This window comes from Mesoplodon mirus, assembly GCF_964341445.2.
Source record: "Mesoplodon mirus genome assembly, chromosome: 14".
In the NCBI taxonomy this organism is placed as follows: domain Eukaryota; kingdom Metazoa; phylum Chordata; class Mammalia; order Artiodactyla; family Ziphiidae; genus Mesoplodon; species Mesoplodon mirus.
The window spans coordinates 53,530,065-53,552,299 of NC_138990.1; the positions used below are offsets into that span (position 1 = coordinate 53,530,065).

The 22,235-nt window shown below is 40.5% G+C and overlaps 1 protein-coding gene across 3 annotated transcripts in view; it reads left to right on the forward strand.

Moving 5' to 3' along the window:
• The window catches only part of CRIM1 (cysteine rich transmembrane BMP regulator 1), a 209,741-nt gene that overhangs the window by 41,613 nt on the left and 145,893 nt on the right, over nucleotides 1-22,235 (forward strand). For all 3 annotated transcript variants that reach the window (XM_082641894.1, XM_082641895.1, XM_082641896.1), the window contains exon 2: nucleotides 7,138-7,311. In XM_082641894.1, coding sequence (XP_082498020.1) covers nucleotides 7,138-7,311 — 174 coding nt within the window. The remainder of the gene's footprint in view (nucleotides 1-7,137; nucleotides 7,312-22,235) is intronic.

Consider the following 22,235-nt stretch of genomic DNA (forward strand, 5'->3'; position numbering starts at 1 on the left):
AAGGATTCTTCAATATACACGAATCAATCAATGTGATAAACCATATTAGCAAATTGAAGGAGAAAAACCATATAATCATCTCAATAGATGCAGAAAAAGCTTTTAACAAAATTCAACACCCATTTATGATAAAAGCGCTCCAGAAACTAGGCATACAGGGAACTTAACATAATAAAGGCCATATATGACAAACCCACAGCCAACATCGTTCTCAGTGGTGAACAACTGAAACCATTTCCACTAAGATCAGGAACAAGACAAGGTTGCCCACTCTCACCACTGTTATTCAGCATAACTTTGGAAGTTTTAGCAACAGCAAACAGAGAAGAAAAAGATATAAAAAGAATCCAAATCAGAAAAGAAGAAGTAAAGCTGTCACATTTTTGCAGATGATATGCTACTATGCATAGAGAATCCTAAAGATGCTACCAGAAAACTCCTAGAGCTAATCAATGAATTTGGTAAAGTAGCAGGATACAAAATTAATGCACAGAAATCTCTTGCATTCCTATACACTAATGATGAAAAATATGAAAGAGAAATTAAGGAAACACTCCCATTTACCATTGCAGCAAAAAGAATAAAATACCTGGGAATAAACCTACCTAAGGAGACAAAAGACCTGAATGCAGAAAACTATAAGACACTGGTGAAAGAAATTAAAGATGATACAAACAGACAGAAAGATATACCATGTTCTTGGATTGGAAGAATCAACATTGTGAAAACGACTGTACTACCCAAAGCAATCTACAGATTCAATGCAATTGCTGTCAAACTATCAATGGCATTTTTCACAGAACTAGAACAAAAAAGTCCACAATTTGTATGGAAACACAAGAGACTGTGAATAGCCAAAGCAATCTTGAGAAAGAAAACCAGAGCTGGAGGAATCAGGCTCCCAGACTTCAGACTATACTACAAAGCTACAGTAATCAAGACAGTCTGGTACTGGTATAAAAACAGAAATATAGATCTGTGGAACAGGATAGAAATCCCAGAGATAAACCCACACACATGTGGTTACCTTATCTTTTTTTTTTTTTTTTGCAGTACGTGGGCCTCTCACTGTTGTGGCCTCTCCCGTTGTGGAGCACAGGCTCCGGACGCGCAGACTCAGCGGCCATCGCTCACGGGCCCAGCCGCTCTGCGGCATGTGGGATCTTCCCGGACCGGGGCATGAACCTGCATCCCCTGCATTGGCAGGTGGACTCTCAACCACTGCACCACGAGGGAAGCCCCTGGTTACCTTATCTTTGATAAAGGAGGCAAGAATATACAATGGAGAAAAGACAGCCTCTTCTGTAAGTGGTGCTGGGAAAACTGGACTACATGTAAAAGAATGTAATTAGGATACTTCCTCACACCATATACAAAAATAAACTCATAATGGATTAAAGACCTAAATGTAAGACCAGAGACTCTAAAACTCTTAGAGGAAAACATAGGCAGAACACTCTATGACAGAAATCACAGCAAGATCCTTTTTGACCCACCTCCTAGAGAAAGAGAAATAAAAACAAAAATAAACAAATGGGACCTAATGAAACTTAAAAGCTTTTGCACAGCTAAGGGAGCCGTAAACAAGACGAAAGGACAACCCTCAGAATGGGAGAAAATGTTTGCAAACAGAGCAGCTGGCAAAGGATTAATCTCCAGAATATACAAGCAGCTCATTTTGCTCAATACGAAAAAAACAAACAACGCAATCCAAAAACGGGTAGAAGACCTAAATAGACGTTTCTCCAAAGAAGATATACAGATTGCCAACAAACACATGAAAGGATGCTCAACATCAGTAATCATTAGAAAAATGCAAGTCAAAACTGCAGTGAGGTATCACCTCACACCAGTCAGAATGGCCGTCATCAAAAACTCTACAAAGAATAAATGCTGGAGAGGGTGTGGAGAAAAGGGAACCCTTTTGCACTGTTGGTGGGAATGTAAATTGATACAGCCACTATGGAGAACAGTTTGGAGGTTCCTTAAAAAACTAAAAGTAGAACTACCATATGACCCAGCAGTCCCACTACTGGGCATATATACCAGTGAAAAAACCATACTTCAAAAAGAATCACGTACCACATTGTTCATTGCTGCACTATTTACAATAACCAAGACATGGGAGCAATCTAACTGTCTATCAACACTTGATGATGAATGGATAAAGAAGATATGGTACATGTATACAATGGAATATTACTCAGCCATAAAAAGAAATGAAATTGAGTTTTTTGTAGTGAGGTGGATGGACCTAGAGTCTGTCATACAGGTGAAGTAAGTGAGAAAGAGAAGAACAAATACCGTATGCGTACACATATATATGGTGTCTAAAAATAAAAAAAATGGTTCTATAGAGCCTATGTGCAGGATAGGAATAAAGACACAGATGTGGAGAGTGGACTTGAGGACATGGGGAGGGGGAGGGGTGGGCTGGGACGAGGTGAGAGTGTGGCATGGACATACTCTGCCACATGTAGAATGGATGGCTGGTGGGAAGCAGCTGCATAGCACAGGGAGATTAGCTCGGTGCTTTGTGACCACGTAGAGCGGTGGGATAGGGAGGGTGGGAGGGAGACACAAGAGGGAGGGTATATGGGGATATGTGTATACATGTGGCTGATTCACTTTGTTATACAGTAGAAGCTAACGCACCATTGTAGAGCAATTATAGTCCAATAAAGATGTTGGGAAAAAAATCAGTTTCCTTTAAGAATGCCCTTTATTGAATCAGTACAAGTTATTAATTTTATTAAATTTCAACCCTTGATTATACATCTTGTGAATATTCTCTGGAATGAAATGGGAAGAATGCATGAAATAATTCTGCCTACTTAAGTCCCACGGTTGTCTCGAGGTAAAATATCATTTCCTGGTTTCTTCTAAATATCCAAGTGGAGATGTCAGGTTAGCAGTTAGTTATAACTGACTCTTTGCTGGAGTACTCACATATTTGCATATATCTGAACATGCATGAATTCTAATTCATACATGAAATTATCACATTTCTTTCATTTTGTATATAGAGAAAATCACATTCGGATTTGGTATCTTGCAGAAGTTACAAACTTAAAAATACATTTGCACAGGTATCTCAATTATCTGGACCTTTCAGGCTCGGGGACTGCATCTTGTCCCATGGAGAGCACTAGGAAAAAACTACTTTATATAGTTAAAGGGCAGTACTCCTGTTTTTAATCCACCCCCCCACCTTGTTCTTAAAGTCCTGACTAGTCCAAGGAGAAATCAGAAACTATATCAGAATCAGAACCTTGATCCTTGTGCTGTATATGTGGATTTACTTAGGAAAAGAGATTTTAAAACATCAAATTTGCCAAGTGCTGTCAGCGGCACTGTTGGGCTCAGATTTGATTTCTGTATAATCAGACTTCACTAAATTTTTGCTTTCAATCCCTGTTGGATGGCTGTTACATTAAAGTCTAATGTTCTGTAATAGAAAAACATAAAAGCATTTGTCTCATAAACATGTTGTACTTGATCCTGTAAAGCAGTGGTTGCTAAGGGAACTGTTTGCCAAGAAGAAAAAGTATTGATTAGGATGGGGGGCATAGAATTGAAAGGGTTTCCTCTCAAAAAAGAAAATAAGAGCATGTAAGACATTTTTCGCTTTAGAGTCAGATGCCTCCTGACTGGACAGGGTGGCCTTGACATTTCCTGAGGGGATGGTCAGGCTTACCTGTGCACGATCAGGTGCAGCCTGTCGCTGTTGCCAAGAGGCTTCTGCTGAGAACAGTAAGGAGCTGGAGAGAGCATTAAGGGAAGTTGCCTTTTAACTCTGATTCCACACTCAGGGGATATGGTCTTCCTGTGGGGAGGCAGAGAAAAACATCTGGCAGTGAAAACAAATTGGCCCTGAGATGGACTTCTTGGAGGGGCTGATGATGTCAGCCAGCTGATAAGAGGCTGAAGTCTAGAGCTGAACTGGGAAAGAGACTAATGACAGTTGATGCCTAGAGAGAAAGGTACCAAAGTATGTCTGAGCATTTCTTCAAAATGCCTGCCTCATTAATGCTTCACTAATAAGGTTTTTGAATAAGATTTTTACTATGTAAACATGTTCATTGTAATGAAACATGTTTTCCTTGTTATACATCTATGCATTTGTTTACAAGACATTTTCTGTTTAAAAAAAAAAAGGGCTTCCCTGGTGGCGCAGTGGTTGAGTCCGCCTGCTGATGCAGGGGACACGGGTTCGTGCCCCGGTCCAGGAAGATCCTGCATGCCGTGGGGCGGCTGGGCCCGTGAGCCATGGCCGCTGAGCCTGCACGTCTGGAGCCTGTGCTCCGCAACGGGAGAGGCCACAACAGTGAGAGGCCCGTGTACCGCAAAAAAAAAAAAAGCATAGTCAACAGCATTGATCATACCAGTGACATGGAAAACTAGATAGAGTTACTGAACGCTTGTACTAAGTCCTGGGGTTAAGGGGGTTCAAAGTTGGTTAAGACCTGGCTCCTCCTGCACATGAGGACTCTGTCTAATGGGGAAGTTAGACTTGCATGAAACCATTATTAGAAAGGGTAAGAGGTGTGCACAGGTGTTTGTAGGAGCGTGGAGGATAGAGAGCTCAGAGTTAGAGAAGACTTCTCCAAGAGGTAACATTTGACTTGGGTCTTGAAAAATGAATAGGAGTTATCAGAGGAAGGAGAGAAGGAGGTGTTCCAGGCGATGATATTCTGGGAGCAAAGGCATGGGAGCATTTATTGAGGGTTTGTAGTGAGAATCTGTGTGCTTATTGGAGCGTTAGGATGTGTGAGGGATTGGTGCACGATGAGTCTGTACAAGTAGGTATAAGCTGTATCATGAAGAACCTTGTATTATACAATAAGAAGTTTGGACTTTTTCTTGTTGGCAAGAGAGAACCAATGAGCAGGCTTGTCTTTTGAGGAAGATGATGCTGGTTGACAGTGTGGGAAATGGGGGAGTGCAAGGAGACAGGTTAGAGGATGCCGCAGTGGTTCAGGAGAGTGATGTCTTCAGGGAGTTCCAGTTACGATGGAGGGAAGGGATGTTTATTGTGGAAAAAAAAAATCTGCATCAGAATCCACTTGATTTGGTGATACATTAACTGCATATATTTACAAAGATAGCAATAAAGATTTCTTCTTGGAATATGGGATGGGAAAGAGGAGAAATGCAGTTTTTCAGTAGTTCAAATGTTGCTTGAGTTTCTTACTGATATTTAGGTTCCTAGGGTTGAACTAATTTTGAATTACAAATTTGAATATACGGTAAAAAGAATTTCTTTATGGTAAATTTTGCTGTACTATATTAGGCTGGTGGTACTAATAACATGTCAACAATTAAACATAGAGATAAGAAATTGTTTACGTGAGCCATTTTGTTACGTGTTATAACCAAAGACTAAATGATCACCTACTTTACCGTGTTGAGTTGTTTCAGTATATTCTATTCTGGTTTTCCTTTCAAAGTAATTTAGTAATTTCACTGTCGTGTTGAAGATAGGAGTGTTCCTTTGTGTGTATACATGTTATATACCTGTCATTTCTGAAGACCAAATACAGGCTAAATAGGAAAATAAATCTTAAAACAGATACCTTGTGTTTTTGTTTAAACTTCTAAAATTGTTTTCCTAAGAGATGAAGCTTTGATCAAATAAGAGAGCCTGATCTTCTGAAATGAAAACATAGGAGATTTTCTATTCTCCCTTTTCAAATAATCACCCTGAAGCTCTTTATTTTGTAAATGTTATCTTTCTAAAGACCCCTTGACAAGAAAATTATTTATTTCAGTGAGGGAGAACAGTCTTTTCCTGACTTAGGCAGTAAGTCAGCGATGTCACCAGAAGGAAAAGTTAGCCTTATAAAAATTATAGCCATTCGTTTGCTCTGTCTTTTGTGAAAACACATTCTTAAGATGTCTTTATACCTGCCTTACTTTGAGCAGCAAGTTTAAGTATCTTAAATTCAAGCACTTTTAAAAGATTCTCTCCAGATATGGTTATCAGAAACATGTTTACTATTTAATAGTCAGTGCCCAGTTAAGGTGTGATAAAGTATCTATTAAAGATAATGTTAAGAGGGGGGAAAACTCATAACATCACAGAGACTCAGAGAAATAGTCTGGTTTCCTACAAGCGGCATTTCAACTCTGAGGAATATTATTAAGGATTGAGTCTTGCTGTGGTTCTGGCATGTTTGTTTCATTTGTCTGAACTGGTTCCCATGCAAGTTGGTTTTAAAATCCACTTTATTTCTTACAGTCAACTCCATTCCATGACCCAGGACACTGATATGGTGTTAGCCGCAGACTTTGACGGCCTCAGCCTCTTACTAGGCTGTAGCCCTTAGTTTTGTTTGTTGTTGTTTCTGGCTTTGGTTGTGGGCAGTAATGGACATTAGCATTTGTACTGAAGTGCATTGGAGGGCATCTCCTCTGTTGTGTCCCATTCCTGACTCCTTGGGTGGTGTCTGTTTACATTTATTAGCACTGCCTTGATATATGAAGTTGCAGAGTTGTTTTAAACCTGAAGCTCATCTCCACCAGATGGGGTAAAAAATTTGGGGGTTTTTTGGAATAATTTTGTAGATTGACAGATGTAGTTTTATTGAACATGGGAAAATCCTGGAATCTTTGTTTAGAATTAAGAAATTTAAAGGAATCTCAATTGTTTCTGGAATAACACATCAGAGGAGTAGTGGTTTTTGATCAGAAACGTTTGTATATATAGCTAGTTAATTTTGATGTGTATGGCTATATTTCAGTCTTCTCATTTACTAGGAGGTTGGGTTTCATTCATTTGTAAAATTGCAGCCAAACTGCGTTGCGTAAATTGAGGTGTCAAAATCGGATGTTAATCTTGACATCCTCGCACTTTTTTTTGTGTGTGTGATACGCGGGCCTCTCACTGCTGTGGCCTCTCCCATTGCAGAGCACAGGCTCCAGATGCACAGGCCCAGCGGCCATGGCTCACGGGCCCAGCCGCTCCACAGCATGCGGGAACCTCCCGGACCGGGGCACAAACCTGTGTCCCCTGCATCAGCAAGCGGACTCCCAACCACTGCGCCACCAGGGAAGCCCCCTCGCACATTTTTGCTTTCAGACAGGGCTTTGAATGAAGCTAACAAGCAAACATTATGGTTGTTACTTGTTTTACAGATGAGAACTGGGATGATGACCAACTGCTTGGTTTTGAACCATGCAATGAAAACCTTGTCTCTGGCTGCAATATAATCAATGGGAAATGTGAGTGTGACACCATTCGAACCTGTAACAATCCCTTTGAGTTTCCAAGGAAGGATATGTGCCTTTCAGCTTTAAAGAGGATTGAAGGTAAGTACACATTTTCAGTCATAAGCGTTAGCATTGTGTAACTCTGAGCAGTGATGGTATTTGAGCTGGAAAAGGCAAAGACAAGCTTACAGAGATTGGCAGCTTTGATAATCTCAAACAAGATGCAGAAAGTTGACTAGGTACGGACGTGATGGCATATGTGTGCCTGTGTGTCCACGGACGTGTGTGTTTCCTGAAAGCGGTGGAATGGTCATGCTGCGGTAGTACGGCTAGGGTAGTTTGTGCCAGCCTGCCTAGGTCACCTCTGCATAATGGATGATTTCACACGTGGCATGCTTGAGGTCAGCATCTGTTGTTACCATGTCAATTCCGCATGATTTACCATAGGATGGTGCTCCATGAGGAGAGCGCTAATTAGAAATGCAGCTCATCTGGCAAGAACGTGCATCTCTTTAGAAGAGGTGGGAGATTTGTGCAATGGCGATCGGAGGCTGAGATTGGCTCAAAATCATATAGGTGTGGATGGGTCATTGGGTGCTTCCCCTCTGGAATGAAGTCAGAAATCACATTAAAATAACAAGAAAATAACGTGGCCCATAACTTTTATACATCCATGCATAAAACCTAGAAAAGAAATTTAGGAATTGAAAATATGAAGTAATCAGGTAATTAGGAGTGGCATGCCCAGAGCTGAGTGCTGTGCCTCACCACGAGAATTAACAGAGGGTGTGGCATGGACTTGAGTCTCAGCCCTGCCCCTGATCAGCATTGAACTCTTGCTGAGCCCCAGGTTCTGCTCAGGGAAGAAAGAAGACTGAACGAGACTTTCTTAAATATACCTTTTGTATCTACAATGATGCTGCTCAAAGATGGAGAAGTTGGTAATATAGTTTGGAATACCCAGGATTTTCCAAGTCCAAAATCAAGCTTATAAGGGCAGTAGAGCAAGGGCTGAAGTTTTTGAATTGTATTAAGTTTCTCAGACATATTAAATGATAGTAAAGAATGGGAAATGTGCAGTAGCCTCTAAAATAGCATTTCTCTTTGTGTTTACCAATGCTGCTGAATCTTTAAAAGAGAGTATGATAGAAAACAACAGAAATAAAATTTTGGAAACACAGAGAGTCTTAGATAACATTTGTTCTAGTCCTTGAATTTGAAAATTGAAAAACTCAGCTCTACACAGTGGATGACTGACAAGCCAAGTTCTAATCATGTAAAGTCTTTTTTGAATCACATTATGCCACAGACAACACAGTTACCAAACTCGTTTTTATTGTCTTGCAGCTCTTTGCTCCCCCGTCTTCACCCCCGTTGTTCGCTGAAAAAATAGTATATTTTGCCAACTTCAGTGTATAAACTTTCATGGGTAGAGATGAAGTGGTCAAATGTCTATTAAATTAATTATTCAGATTTTATCATGTCATATAAAATAATACAACAATTTAGAGTATTACTTTTTGCTGTTCTTACATTTCACAAAACTGTTTTAGTCATATTTCAAATGCCTCACCGTCACTGTTATTGTCTTTGCTGGAGCTGATTTCCGTGTCATTTAACACTGTTTTCTGAGCACACCCTCTTTATTGCCATCTAAGTTGTTGGAGATGAAGCAGATTTTGAATCCAAGTTATCACAAGAAGTTTTGTTCCAAAACACGGTGTCTTTTCACATAAAACTAGGACAGTTACATTTTTAATTAGTGAGGTGTGTATTTTTGATCTTTACAGTGTGGAGATTGACTGTATTGATTTTTCAGGTGTTTCTGAAAAGGCTGTTTACAAGATCCAGCACTTCCAATTTTGACATCATTCCCTCAGGAATAATTACTGTGGCTGATTAAATTTCTCTATGCCCCCCTCCCCTTGTTTTTTTTAATGGATTCTGTCTGATGGCTTCTTTATAATCCAAAAGTAGGATTGGTTGAGGTCATTTAAGGTTTATGTATCTTCCACAAATCGTACTTGTTTTTTTTTTTAAATAAAGCACCCTGTAATATTTGAGGCCTTGTAAGAAATCAATATTGGGGGATTTCCCTTTCCTGAGAGATAATTTTGAAGAAAAAGCTCTACTTCTTTTCAAGTGTATATTGCAAATGAAAGAGTTAGTGATGGTATATCACTGTATATAATTACATCATTAATAAATACAATGAAGACTTGGAATGCTATAGGAATTTAGGGCCCAAAAATTGTGACCTGGCATTGTATGATAAGGTATCGTAGAGGAGGAGGAGTCTGAACAATTTGGAATTTGGATGGTGATGGATTCCAGGAAGAAGAATGATACGGACAAAAGAATAAAATGTACAAGAGAGAGTTGCGTGACTTACATGAAAGACACTTGGGAGGGCTTCCCTGGTGGCGCAGTGGTTGAGAGTCCACCTGCCGATGCAGGGGACACGGGTTCGTGCCCCGGTCTGGGAAGATCCCACATGCCACATAGCGGCTGGGCCCGTGAGCCATGGCCGCTGAGCCTGTGCGTCCGGAGCCTGTGCTCCTCAACGGGAGAGGCCACAACAGTGAGAGGCCCGCGTACCGCAAAAAAAAAAAAAAAAAAAAGACACTTGGGAAATAAATCTAAAAGAGCAAGTTTATTTATTTTTTGCCATGGCAATAAAAGCGCCAAATCCTAACCACAAGACCACCAGGGAACTCCTGTAAAAGGGCAAGTTTTTATGTTGATAGGTAACAGGAACTAAAGATGGGGAGGCAGGACAGGACCAGATGGTGAAATGTCTTCCACGTGGCTCAGGAAGCTTAGGCCTGGTGATAGGAGCTATCAGAAATCACTGTAGGTTTATGAGCCGACAGCAGCAGAGCGTGGAGAAATCAGTGTTAGGCAGATTGGGGTTTTGGGGCGTGGAAGGAATTTGCAGGTGGAGCTTCTGTTGGAGAGCTCGGTGGAGCTTGTTGGAGAGCTGTTTCCGTTATTTAGATGTGGTGTCACAAGAGACTGGTCTAGGGGATGGCCAGGGAAAAGCAAGGAAGAGATGGAAACACGCCATTTTGATGGAAGAAGGTGCAGTATCTGCTAACAGACAAGGGAGGGATGAAAATACAAAGATGATTCTGGGGTTCCTAACGTGAAAGAGCAGAAGAACGATAGTACGAGTAACAGAAATGGGAAAACATCTCAAAAGGTGGAACTGAAAAATGAGGTGGTTGTTTTAGAGGGATTTAGGGTCAAGAGACTTTAAAAATATGGAAGATATTACAGCATATTTGAATGATGACAAGAACGATCTAGTAAAAAGGGAGAAACTGATAATGTAAGAAAGGTGATGATGGCAGGAGCAAAGTCTTTGAGGAGGGAGAGGAGCAAAATTGTTCCTGTTTCTCAGAGATGCATAAAACAAGGTCATCAGCTGACGTTGAGGCGGAGGAAGGGGTGTGAAAAATTGGGGAGGGAGAGGAAATGGAAAATAGACATCTCAGAGGGAGGACGAGTGAATTAAGTAGGGAAATGTATTAGGGTCGCCTGCTAGTGCTGATAGCTTACTTGAGGTTATAAATTTGAAGGGAGACCAGCCAGCACAGTTGTGCGCTTTTCCGCAGCTCTGGTGCATGCAGTGGAGGTGGAGGGTTAGGATTTAACCGGGGTTAGGATTTTTCCTGATGAGTCTGATACAAAGAGAAGGGCACTGAGATTGAGAGTTATGCAAGAGAGTGCTTATGGTGACTGGCCATGCCATTGCTGCTGGGAAGGATACAGCAGCAGTCAGTAGGGAAGGAACAGAGGCAGAAGTTCTGTAGATAAATGCAACACCTGCGTGTAGTTGGTACATCATGTGATTGCGTGTGCTTTAGGCAAACAACGTGTTATTTTTTTAAGGGGAAGAGGAAGAATGATCTGAAATTAGTGATGAGAACAAACAGGACCTCTACCCCACCCCCAGGATTTATGGCAGGGCGGTGAAGCCGTCCCCACTTGAGAGGACTTCAGGGGACAGAGAGCAGTCAGGGAGGAGTACCCAGGTTTCCATTAGAGCACAAAGGTGAAGGGAACCATCTGGAGGGGAGAATGACAGCAAAGGGGATTTTGGTGATGACAGTCCACGAGTTCTAGAAGGCACAGTAGAAGGATTCGGATGGGAGGGTTGTGCAGAGCATGGGTGATTTTGCAGAGCCAAGGAAGCTTGAGTCCAGAGATGATGGATGACCTGGTAAGTTTAGACTTAGTTCTTGAGGTTTGTTACGAGAAGGTGACTAGTTAGTTCTAGTTAAAGCCTTCCTTTGAGGACTGTTCTCTGGGGCATTCTGTAACGTGAAGGTATGTGTGCAGTTGGGGATGGGGCCGAAGGGCTGGTGTTCTTGCCAGAGCGTGATGAGAAAAGGTGGGTCCCCAGTACTACGTCTTGTGAGCGAATTCTGAGCATGCATTTTAAGCATAATTACAACAACATTTTTAGAATGTGTGGAAGTCATTACAAGGCATTTCAATACCATATTTATAGATTTATGGAGAATAATGGCCATTTCAGGGTATTTAAAAAAAGTTCTTGTGTATTATATTTGTTTAAAAGGGAGGGTATTGGTCCTGGATTTTAATGAACACATCATCATAAAGTCAGTTTGTCACAAATTTAGAGGAAATAGGATACTGGATAAACAGGCGGCCATGCCTTTGTATGGAATAATTTGTCAGAATTATCTTTGTTTCTCTGAGGAAGAAGAGAAAGACTGATAAAGGGAGTGAACTGCAAGTCATCCCACCTTGATCTTAACAAATTTTTTTTTTTTTATGCCATACTACCTGTTTATCATCGGTTTGGTACATGCTGTACCGAGCTCCACAAAAGTTAAATTGATACACCATCAGAAGAGGGGACCACGTTAACAAAAACAGTACCAGCCTCTGTGGCTGCCACAAGGCTTTGCTTGAGGGGCCTCTCCGGGCTTGGTAATGGTAGTTAAAGTTGATACGAAAGACTTCCATTATACAGTTAATAAGTTGGACTTTTAAGTTTGCATCTGACTACAGGTTGGGGTTAGTAGCTTTTGTTTTCTAAAAAAATTACTATAATTCAGAGTGGTTGTAATAAAGTCGAGAAGTAATCAGAAATATGAAATCATGCCAGATTCAGAGAAGGATGTAAAACACCCTAGAAAACATTCATCTGTCGATCCATCCATCAGATATTCATTGAGTGCCAAACATGTACTAGTCACAGTTACAGTTGCTGAGGATACAGCTTTTGTGGAGCTCACATTCAGAAGGGGAGGGGTGACAGTAAACACAAAAGTGAGCAGGAAAGTATCATGGAGTATGATAAAAGCTATGAAGAGTAATCGTCAGGATGATATGACAGAGAATTACTGGGTTGACTGGGGAAGTTGTTTTAGATAAGGATGTCAGGGAATTTTCCATGAAGGAAGAGCATTTGACCTGAAATCTGACTGTAAGAAGGAGTTGAACTTGTGCTGATCTGAGGGGAGAGAAGTCCATGCAGAGGACACTGCAAGCACGAAAGCACTAAGCTGAGAGAGAGCTTGGTGTGTTGAAAGAATGTCGAGAAAAAGCAAGAAGGTCGGTGTGGCTGGAATGTCACGGGGGTGCAGGTGGGTAAGGGCCAGGTCACACAATGCCTTGTATTAGATAACGATGAGGTGTGTAGATTTTGTGATGAGTACATAGGAAAGCTGTTAAAGAATTGTGAACAAGGGTGTAATGTAATTTGGTATGTGTTCTAAAAAATGAACATGGTAGAGAAGAGACTTGGGAGGAGGCTGGAAAGATGCAAGAATGGGAAATCGTCCACAGGTAGTGTTCAGGTAAGAGATAAGGGGGACTCAGACCTGAGAGCTGGAGGTGGAGAGATGGGTGGGTTTGAGATGATTTGGAACTAGACTTGTTGATGACTTGTTGACTTGAGGACTTGTTGTAGACTTGTAGACGTGGGGGTGAGAGAAAGAGGAATCCAGGAGAACTCTTAGATTTAGGGTTTAAGCAAATTGTAGTGCTCTTTACTAGGAGCAAGAGCAGATTTAAGGAGGACTCGAGCTTTGTTTTGGATAAATTAAATTTGACACTGAAGTAGAGCTGTTTGTCATTTAAGTAATTTTTGATGTAATTAACTCATCAAGTAGCATTCATATACATAGCTTCATGATAAGTATACTGAGGCCTACAAAGACAGACATACATCCTTGAGGAAAAGTCAGCCCTTTCCACAAGGAGGTCTGACCTTGTTGGGAGATTCTAGAGAAAAATAAGATCAACCCGAATTCACACTGATCTGTCACCAGGCAGAGTCTAGCCAAAGGGATATCTGTGTGGGATCCATAAAATATGTTCTTAAATATATTTGTTTGACATCACACATCACGTGGATTACTGGAATAGTTTGGGTGCTGTGGAACTTATTCCTGTTTGGAGCTACGCAATGAACATTTTGCAAAAGGAAGAAGACACTTGGGACTTAAGAGAGTCCTCCTTTGTTTTAGCTGAAAGCACTTAGAGGTAATGTTTAAAGTTTTCTAATTTCAGGCTGTATTTAATTATTTTTTCTCTATAAGATATTTTAGAGAAAAGATAGTCAAAAATTGTCATGAGGTATTTTATATCATTGTCTTATGTTGGGTGGACAAATAAGAAATAAGAACTGCTATACATTGATAAGAGGGGTGAAGCAAGGAAGGCTTTGTGGAGGAATTGGGAACCAAGTCCAACTCTGAGAAATGCATTGAGTGGTTCAACAGAAGGGAAGGAGAATTGAAGAGCAGCATTGGAGATAGACAAGAGAGGATGGACAGAGGGAGCCAGATGGAAGGGGTAAAGGTGGCAAGTCAGTGGGCTTTAGTGGCTGATTGACTTTGGAGGATGAGGAAGAGGAAGACGCCCAGATTTGGGGGTGAGGGGTGATTGTCAAGATAGATGCTTGGCAGGGGCATGATAGTCAGGCTATGTATAGTGGTGTCATATACTAGGATGTGGAATACAAGGAAAGCAGCCTTATGGGAGGCAGGATGAGCTGGATATTGAGTCTGTTTTGTTATGTTTGAAGTATCTGTGGAGAATCATGGGAAAAATGGGAGTTATGGGTCTGGAACTCAGAGATCTGGGCTGGAGATAAGGATTCATGTGTCATCCTCCCAGGGAGAGTATGGTGCTGTCAATGACCTTGGAGTTTATAAGTGATGGGAGGAGTATGAGCACTTTTAGGAAGATTAATGTGACAGTAATGTGCTTAATGGAGGAAAAAGAGCGACTGTAAGTGTTAACACACCAAAATCAAGACGAAATGACCTGTGCAGCGACGGTGGTGCAGGAAGCGTCGAGTGCTCTGTTAGTATAGTGGAAGGAAGCCTCAGAACTGTTCATGTCAGCGGACTGAAAGTTAGCCTAAATTTAACACAGCTGTTGGCACCCAACACAGTGGGATGCATAGAACAGAATATATCATTTTAATTAACTGATCGGTTATTTCATTGATTTGTACCCCCTTATTCAAGAAAGACTTTACAAGTGTTTGAGTCTAGGAGAGCTGGTCAGACCCACCTGAGATTAGAGCCATCCAGAGTAGGAGAGCTAAGATGATTAAATAATGGGATAGGAAGGTGAAGAGAGAGCGTTACAGTCGTAGACTCTTTGGGTCCAGAAGGATCCTCTCCTCAGCATTCTCTACAAGTGCCTTCTGAGGCTGCTCCTTTCATTTTAGAGCTGCTTTAATTCTTTATTCATTCATTCATTTGTTCACTCAGAAAGTATGTATCAAGCACATGCTATGGGGTCACTGAACCTCAGATGCCACCGGTTTGACTTTGTTTTGCCTTTAACTGAAAGACCGTTCTCTAAATTGCCTGAAAGGTCAGGTGCATAAATTGACTCACATTTTAGATCCACTGTGGAAATTGGCTTTTGATTTTTTTTTTTTTTTTTTTTTTTTTTTTTTTTTTTTTTTTTTTTTGCGGTACACGGGCTTCTCACTGTTGTGACCTCTCCCATTGCGGAGCACAGGCTCCGGACGCGCAGGCTCAGTGGCCATGGCTCACGGGCCCAGCCGCTCCGTGGCATGTGGGATCTTCCTGGACCGGGGCATGAACTCGTGTGTCTCCTATATCGGCAGGCAGACTCTCAACCACTGCGCCACCAGGGAAGCCCTTGATTTTTTTTTAAAGATATTTTATAAATGTCTTAAATGATATTTATAAGCATTTGTCCTATCTCGGAAACTTACACTGCATGATACGTATGCTTAAGCAGAAATTAAGGATTAGAAAGAATATGTTTATATGGGCTTTCATATCTGTATTTTTTCTGCTGCTTAAAGCAAAGGGAAGTTTGATTTTTACATTGTAAGGCTTTATCCTCTGAAGCTAAACTAATTATGACACAGAGAAAAATGGCTTCTGTTTAGTAGACTTTTCTTTCAGTTTTTAAAAATACAAATAGCAGTTGCTTCAGAGCCTTAAGTTTTATTAATTATTCTTTGCCCTAAATTTACTATTTCAATCCTACCTAAGGAAATATTAACTATTACGTGAGCTTCTTACTCCATTTTTAGTTTTCTACATTGCACCTATTTTTTTCACACAAGTAAAGTGTAAGTGCTAAATGTTATTCTTGGTTGTTACCTTTTTCTTGGTCTGTAGCCTACAGTACATCCTGTGCTGTGTGGCCTAATCAGATATTCTAGCTCGATGCCATCTGTAACGTTTGTCAGTAGACACACATTTAATTAGTATGTAGAAAGAATTATGATTCTCTCTGCTTTTATTCACAGAACTTTTTTACTTAAAAGTTTTTTGTTGGACTTCCCTGGTGGTGCAGTGGTTGAGAGTCCACATGCCGATGCAGGGGACACGGGTTCGTGCCCTGGTCAGGGAAGATCCCACATGCCGCGGAGCGGCTGGGCCCGTGAGCCATGGCCGCTGAGCCTGCGCATCCGGAGCCTGTGCTCTGCAACGAGAGAGGCCACGACAGAGACCCACGTACCGCAAAAAAAAAAAAAAAAAGTTTTTTGTTTTTTTGTGGGGGTGAGATGCTCACAGAAAAGTACCCCAAGGAAATATGATCAAAGAGAGCTGGGCATATTACTTAATATCCAGTCCATCTTTGAGGTAGTGCAGCAGAATTCCCTCTTGACCCTCTCGCCACTGGAACAGTGCTGGATGGAGACACTTTCATCTGTAGCAAGAAATCTGCCATCCCATAATACAAGTACAGAGATGACAGATACACCCAACTCTGTCCCAACCCGAATTCCCACGTGGGGCTTGAGGTCCACGGTGAGCCCTGGGTATCATGCACAGGAAATCACATAAATTTCTTAAAGTTGAGAGAGCTTGACCGTCATACAGAGATTTTGATTTACCGGGACTGGACCAGGATGGGCGAGTCTGCATTTCCAACCAACCCTCAGGAGAAGCTGTTACAGCTGGTTTTTCACCACACTTTGGGTAGCAAAGTCATAGAGGGTTTATGTGAATCTGCCTCCCTGGATTTGCTGTACTGGTGTGAGAGAACATCTTGTCTTTAAGTAATCATTGGACTTACTTTCTAATACTTTTTTTTTTTTTTTTTTTTTTTTTCTTTTTGCGGTATGTGGGCCTCTCACTGTTGTGGTCTCTCCCGTTGCGGAGCACAGGCTCCGGACGCGCAGGCCCAGCGGCCACGGCTCACGGGCCCAGCCGCTCCGCAGCATATGGGATCCTCCCAGACCGGGGCACGAACCCGTATCCCCCGCATCGGCAGGCGGACTCTCAACCACTGCGCCACCAGGGAGGCCCTACTTTTTTGTTTTTAAAAACAGGGCGTATGTATAAATTGCTTTACTTCAAATATTAATACATAGTAATGGTTTCATTATACGAATTTAAAAACTTTTTTCCAAGTAAATATTAAAAAGACATTAAAACCCCACTGAGGCATTTCATACTGCCTGTGTAAGATCACATGGTGAGGAACAAACAAATTCCCAAACTTTGGATGCTGGGGAAATGGTTTTGTTTTTAGTAGAGATGATTCTGTATATAACTTTACCTTTTTGACCTTTGCTAAACTTTAGAAATATGTCTAACACCTTATATCTATGAATTTTTTTTAGTTATATTTATCTGCATGGTATTAAATATCACTATCCCCAAATCTTTCATAATATAGTATTGACTGTAGTAAAAATGGTGCAGTGTAATCATTAATTCACAGGCTTAGGCATACTGAGAGTCAAATTAAATGTTCTCTCAAAATATAACTGCTGTGTACTGTAAGATTATGATATAGCAGCATTAAATTGATAAGGTCCTTACAAATTATCAGTACTATAATTATTCCGTTGGAGGGCAGATAGAAACGGAGATAGGTGTTATACATTTTACAAGGTTTATGAAGTTTAGGGAACTTTGGGAAGCACTTGGCCCTTCAAAACTGCTGTTACATAATCCTCGATAATAAAATATATGTACTGAACTACCAAAAAAAAAAAAGAGAGAACCTCTCAAACTCTGATTCTTACTTATTTTGAAGCCAGGCATTCTGTGTTGCAGGGACTGTGCCTTCTCTGCTTCCAGACATTCATATGCACCGATTCACAATTCTTAAGTTAGTCATTTACTTCATTAAATTTACTCATCACAGATTCTATTTTTCTTAGGCTAGGTACATCTGAAATCAGTGTTATGCTTGTGAATATATTGCTTTAGATTATCTAAATTGTTTTAAAAATATATTTTTGAGGAATTAAGTTAACATTGTTTACCAAGTTTAGAAACACTAACCCTTCCCTTGACCAAATAAAAAAACACATTTAACCTTACCTTCACCTCCTTACCATCAAGGTCCCCCTGATTTTGATTTTTGCTTTAGCTGCCCAAGTGCCATTAAGGATACTTGTTTAATTAAGGCAGTAAGGCTTTTATGCAACTTTAAATCTGTATTGCTGTTACCCTTTATAAAAAGTCACAAGTTGATAATGTGATTGATTATCTTTCTTTTTTTGGTTCATGTATGTAAAATGATTTTGAAATCTAAATACATGTGTTTCACTTTAAATTCCAGCACCATCCCGGGGAAAGTGTAGACAAAGTTATTTATTTTCATAAGCGTTTTATTTAGGTTGACAACCAAGTCAGTATTTTAGAGTTTTATGTTTTGGGTACAAGTTGTTATTTTGATGTCTTGATAACTGGTACAGAGGGAAAAAAAAAAAAACCCAAAACAGCTACCAAGAGGCGGAAACCAGTTTCGAGTATCTGGGAAATCAAAACAGGAAACTCAGGGAACTTGCATAAGCCCAGTTGGAGAGGAGCAGTTGGCTGAATAATTATATAATTATACCTGCATTTTAACTGTTGGGAGTCATGCAGTAACCTTCTGGTGGTTGTGATTTCTTGTGCCTAGCAGGAAAAAAAGTCGTGATTAAATATGTTATATCCTTGTGCTAAGAGAGAGAGAGAGAGAGAGAGAGAGAGAGAGAGAGAGAGTGTGTGTGTGTGTGTGTGTGTGTGTGTTTAGAGGGGCATTCATTCAATGAGGGGCATCATTCAGTCATTTTGGGGTTACAATAAATGGTGTAAAAATTTTTTTCAATCTGACCCTTAGAAGATGCTTGCTGTACAGTTACAGGTAAATAGCCAGTACTACTTTGTTCTGTTTGTCGGTGTCCTTCCCCATTGTTTGCTTTAGCTCTTTATCTGTACTTTCAGCCCATCTCTTCTGTCCCAAGTTGTGTGTAGCTCAACCATCTGTCTCTCCTCTTCCTATACCTTCTCCCAGGTTAGTGACAGGAGTACCAGAAATTGTAGGTGAACAGTTTTTGCTACAAGTGTATGCTTGTTTCAAGATTAAATACCATATGCTTAGTAATACTGTTTTAAAAAACACACTCACTGTTAAAAGGCCAAAAAACAACCTGACACCTTTAGCCAGAGAAATGGTATTCTTTGGGGACCATGCTGAAAACTGTATTTCCACCTATCAGGGATGCTTAAGAAACATTCATCTAAAGCTGGCCTTTAGTAGGTTAATGTTTTAGCTTCTGGGTAGCGCTGAGTAGTCCCTTGCGGATTTGTGGTTTCTGACTTGGCTGTAGGTGACCTCTCAGTTATTCCCAGGGCTTGGCGTGTGCTCTATCACACAGAGCTGCTGAGTTGCTGCTTTGCCCAGCTGTGTCTGTCTAAATGCTGGCCCCCACAAAGGCTTTTCCTGACATGAGCAAAGGGTCTGGAATCCCAGCCCAGGAGGCCTTCTGAGCTGCTGCAAAGGGAGCTGAGTGGGGACCACGTCCCACAGCAGGGCCTCTCTGAGAGCAGTTACAGCCGCCCCTTCTGTGTCCTCCGGCCTCGGGCCAGCTGTCTCCATCAGATTCGCAGAGGGCGTGGACCATCAGGAGTTGTCATTCCCAAACTCAAGCCATTAAAACTTCATTAATTCGTGTGATCAGTATTCCCAAACCATAATCTGGGGTTTTGGACAACTCAGGCAAGCTTGGTGGATTGTATTTGTTCTGCTTATGCAAAAAAAAAAAAAAAAAAAAAAAGTCTGTTCAGAGGGAAGTTCAAGAAAGAGTTTGGGAGCATGATCATTTTAGCAGGAATTTGCATTGCATCAGAAAGTGATCATTTCAGATGTTCTTATAATTTTATCAATATAGGTAAGGATTCTCTGGTAGGTAGTGTGTTTTTTCCATTTCCCAGCCTTGCCAGTATTTACCTAGTACTTTGATTAAGAGATCCTCCAGGAAAAAGCAACAACAACAAAAAAAACTTTTTTGAATAAAGAGAGTTTTAATTAAAAAAAAACATGAAAATCTTTATTAATGGAAGGAGACAGCCATGAATGCATATAATGACCCATAAAGATATACCTCTAGGCAAAGCTACAATTTCCTCCACTTCTTCCTGTAGGCTAACAGAGCTAACTTAGGAGAAAATGGTGAAGACTGCCAGATTTGTATTTTCTCCCCTAAGGCCACCCCATTCTGTTCTTTCAGGTTTTTCCCACCTCAAAAGCCCAGCATCATTTCTGTCTTTACCACCAGCACCAATAATCTAGGAGAATGTTTAAATACTTACCTCTTATTGATCGATTACACTCTAGAATGTTGCTTCATCCAGCATTCGCATTATAATCCTTTCTAATTGTGAAATTCCTATTGAAGGCATTCAGCCCAGAAGGAGGAGAACTCTTTAGGATGGAGCAGGAATCCCTAAAGTTAATCCTGCCCCTTCCTGACTGTGTCCTGCACACCTGGGGAGCATGGACCTGGGTCCAGCCCAGCTGTACCAGGGCATTCAAGGCGACATGGAAAGGATGTCGCCTCTAGTGGGAGAGATGAGATGGGCACACAGGCAGTTGTAATAAGGGCAGAGTGGCCATTCCCAGTCTGAATAGTGTTGTACATGGTTGGCATTCTAGAAGATACTGATAAAAAATAAAGCTTAATCGGTTTACAAGCTATTTTGTGATTTATAGAACTACTATATTTACTTCCAGAGCTGGTGCTACACCTTCTTTGTAAAATGTATACTTTCTCGGGAAAGGTATTTAAGAGCACTAAAATTCAATATTTGGGGTTTTTTTAAATTAGAAATGCTCTAATAAAAGGAAAATTTGACTCATTCCTTAGTTCATATTGACCACTAAGATATTGTTCTGAGCATTTGAATAATTTATTTTGAAACTTATGAGACCATTCTTCTAATGGTGCATAGTCTCTAAGATAAGGATAGTGGATTCACATTGGTTGTTGAAACATCTAAAGCTGGGGATACACCTTTTATAGGGTGCCTTCCTGCTTTTGATTTTCGGTCTCTGTTTCTAAGTGTTCTTTGCATCAGGAGGAAGTAACAGTATAAGTAGTGCCTGTAAAGTTGGAAGAGGGAAGGAATTAACATGTAATGAATTAATATTTGTGTGAGTTTTTCAGAGACTGGAATGTTCCTTTAAATTGTGGATGTGTTTTTCATTTCTGGCTGATAACTTCCTGGTTTTCCTACACTTCATTATTCTTTTTTCTGTTGCTGGGATTTTTTTTTTTTTTAATTTCCCGAAAAGCAAGTAAAGTGCTTTCTCCTTATCAGTAGCCTTTCTTTTCCTGTTGCAATAACAAAAGAACAATACAGGAATTTAATAATGTTAAAAAATTGATACCCCTTTTTCTGAATATATCTATGTATTTGTCTATAGATAAAAATCCAGGTTTTACAGACATAGAGAAAAGCTGCATGTCGGTAAAATGAGCTCATATTTTATCGTGTCCTCCTTATTTTTTTTTCCTTTTACCCAGTTTGGAAAATGAAATAAGGGATTTTTTTTCCTCATCAAAATCTGTTCCCATGGTCTGTTGTTAAGAGTCAAAGTCCTGAAAGTTAGAAAGATAGGTAAGACCAGTTGTTGTCCCCTTAATAGAAGGACGTTTCAAAGGTGTCTGGAAAACATTCTGATCTTGTTTATGTACTTAATTATATAAAAGATTGTTATTTGCTCTCTGCTGTTTTGGCAAAAATAAAGTTCAGTCTGCTTCACAGAGCTTTTATAAATATCAGGGGTGTGTTTTTGCAACAGTGGACATGAAAGGAAGCTTGTTTCAGTGTTTTGATGCAGTTTGAGTTTATGGCAGAGGTGCATTTAAAGTGGCTTCCTCAAGTATCCTTGAAACCACATTGAGCAAGGGCACTGGTGACCTGTCCTATGGTGGTCCTGCTATGGCCTCAGAGGACCTGGCTGGCTTACTTCTAAAGCATGAAACAAAATCTAACAATCTCGGTTGTTTCTGAACCAGATCTGGGCAGTTAGTGAGGTTTTAAAACTTTCTAAATACCTTACCTATAATATATAAAGTGATACTTATCTCTATGGCAGTAAAAGGAAAATATAATATGATCCTATTTATATGTTCCTGGTGCCTTTTGGTGTTTGGGTTGCTAATCACAGTGGAACCTTCTGAATGTTTACTAATTGAGAGCCAACTTATTTTTGTTCTATCAGGAATTTTTCAGACAAATTAGTCTGTGGTCTCACAC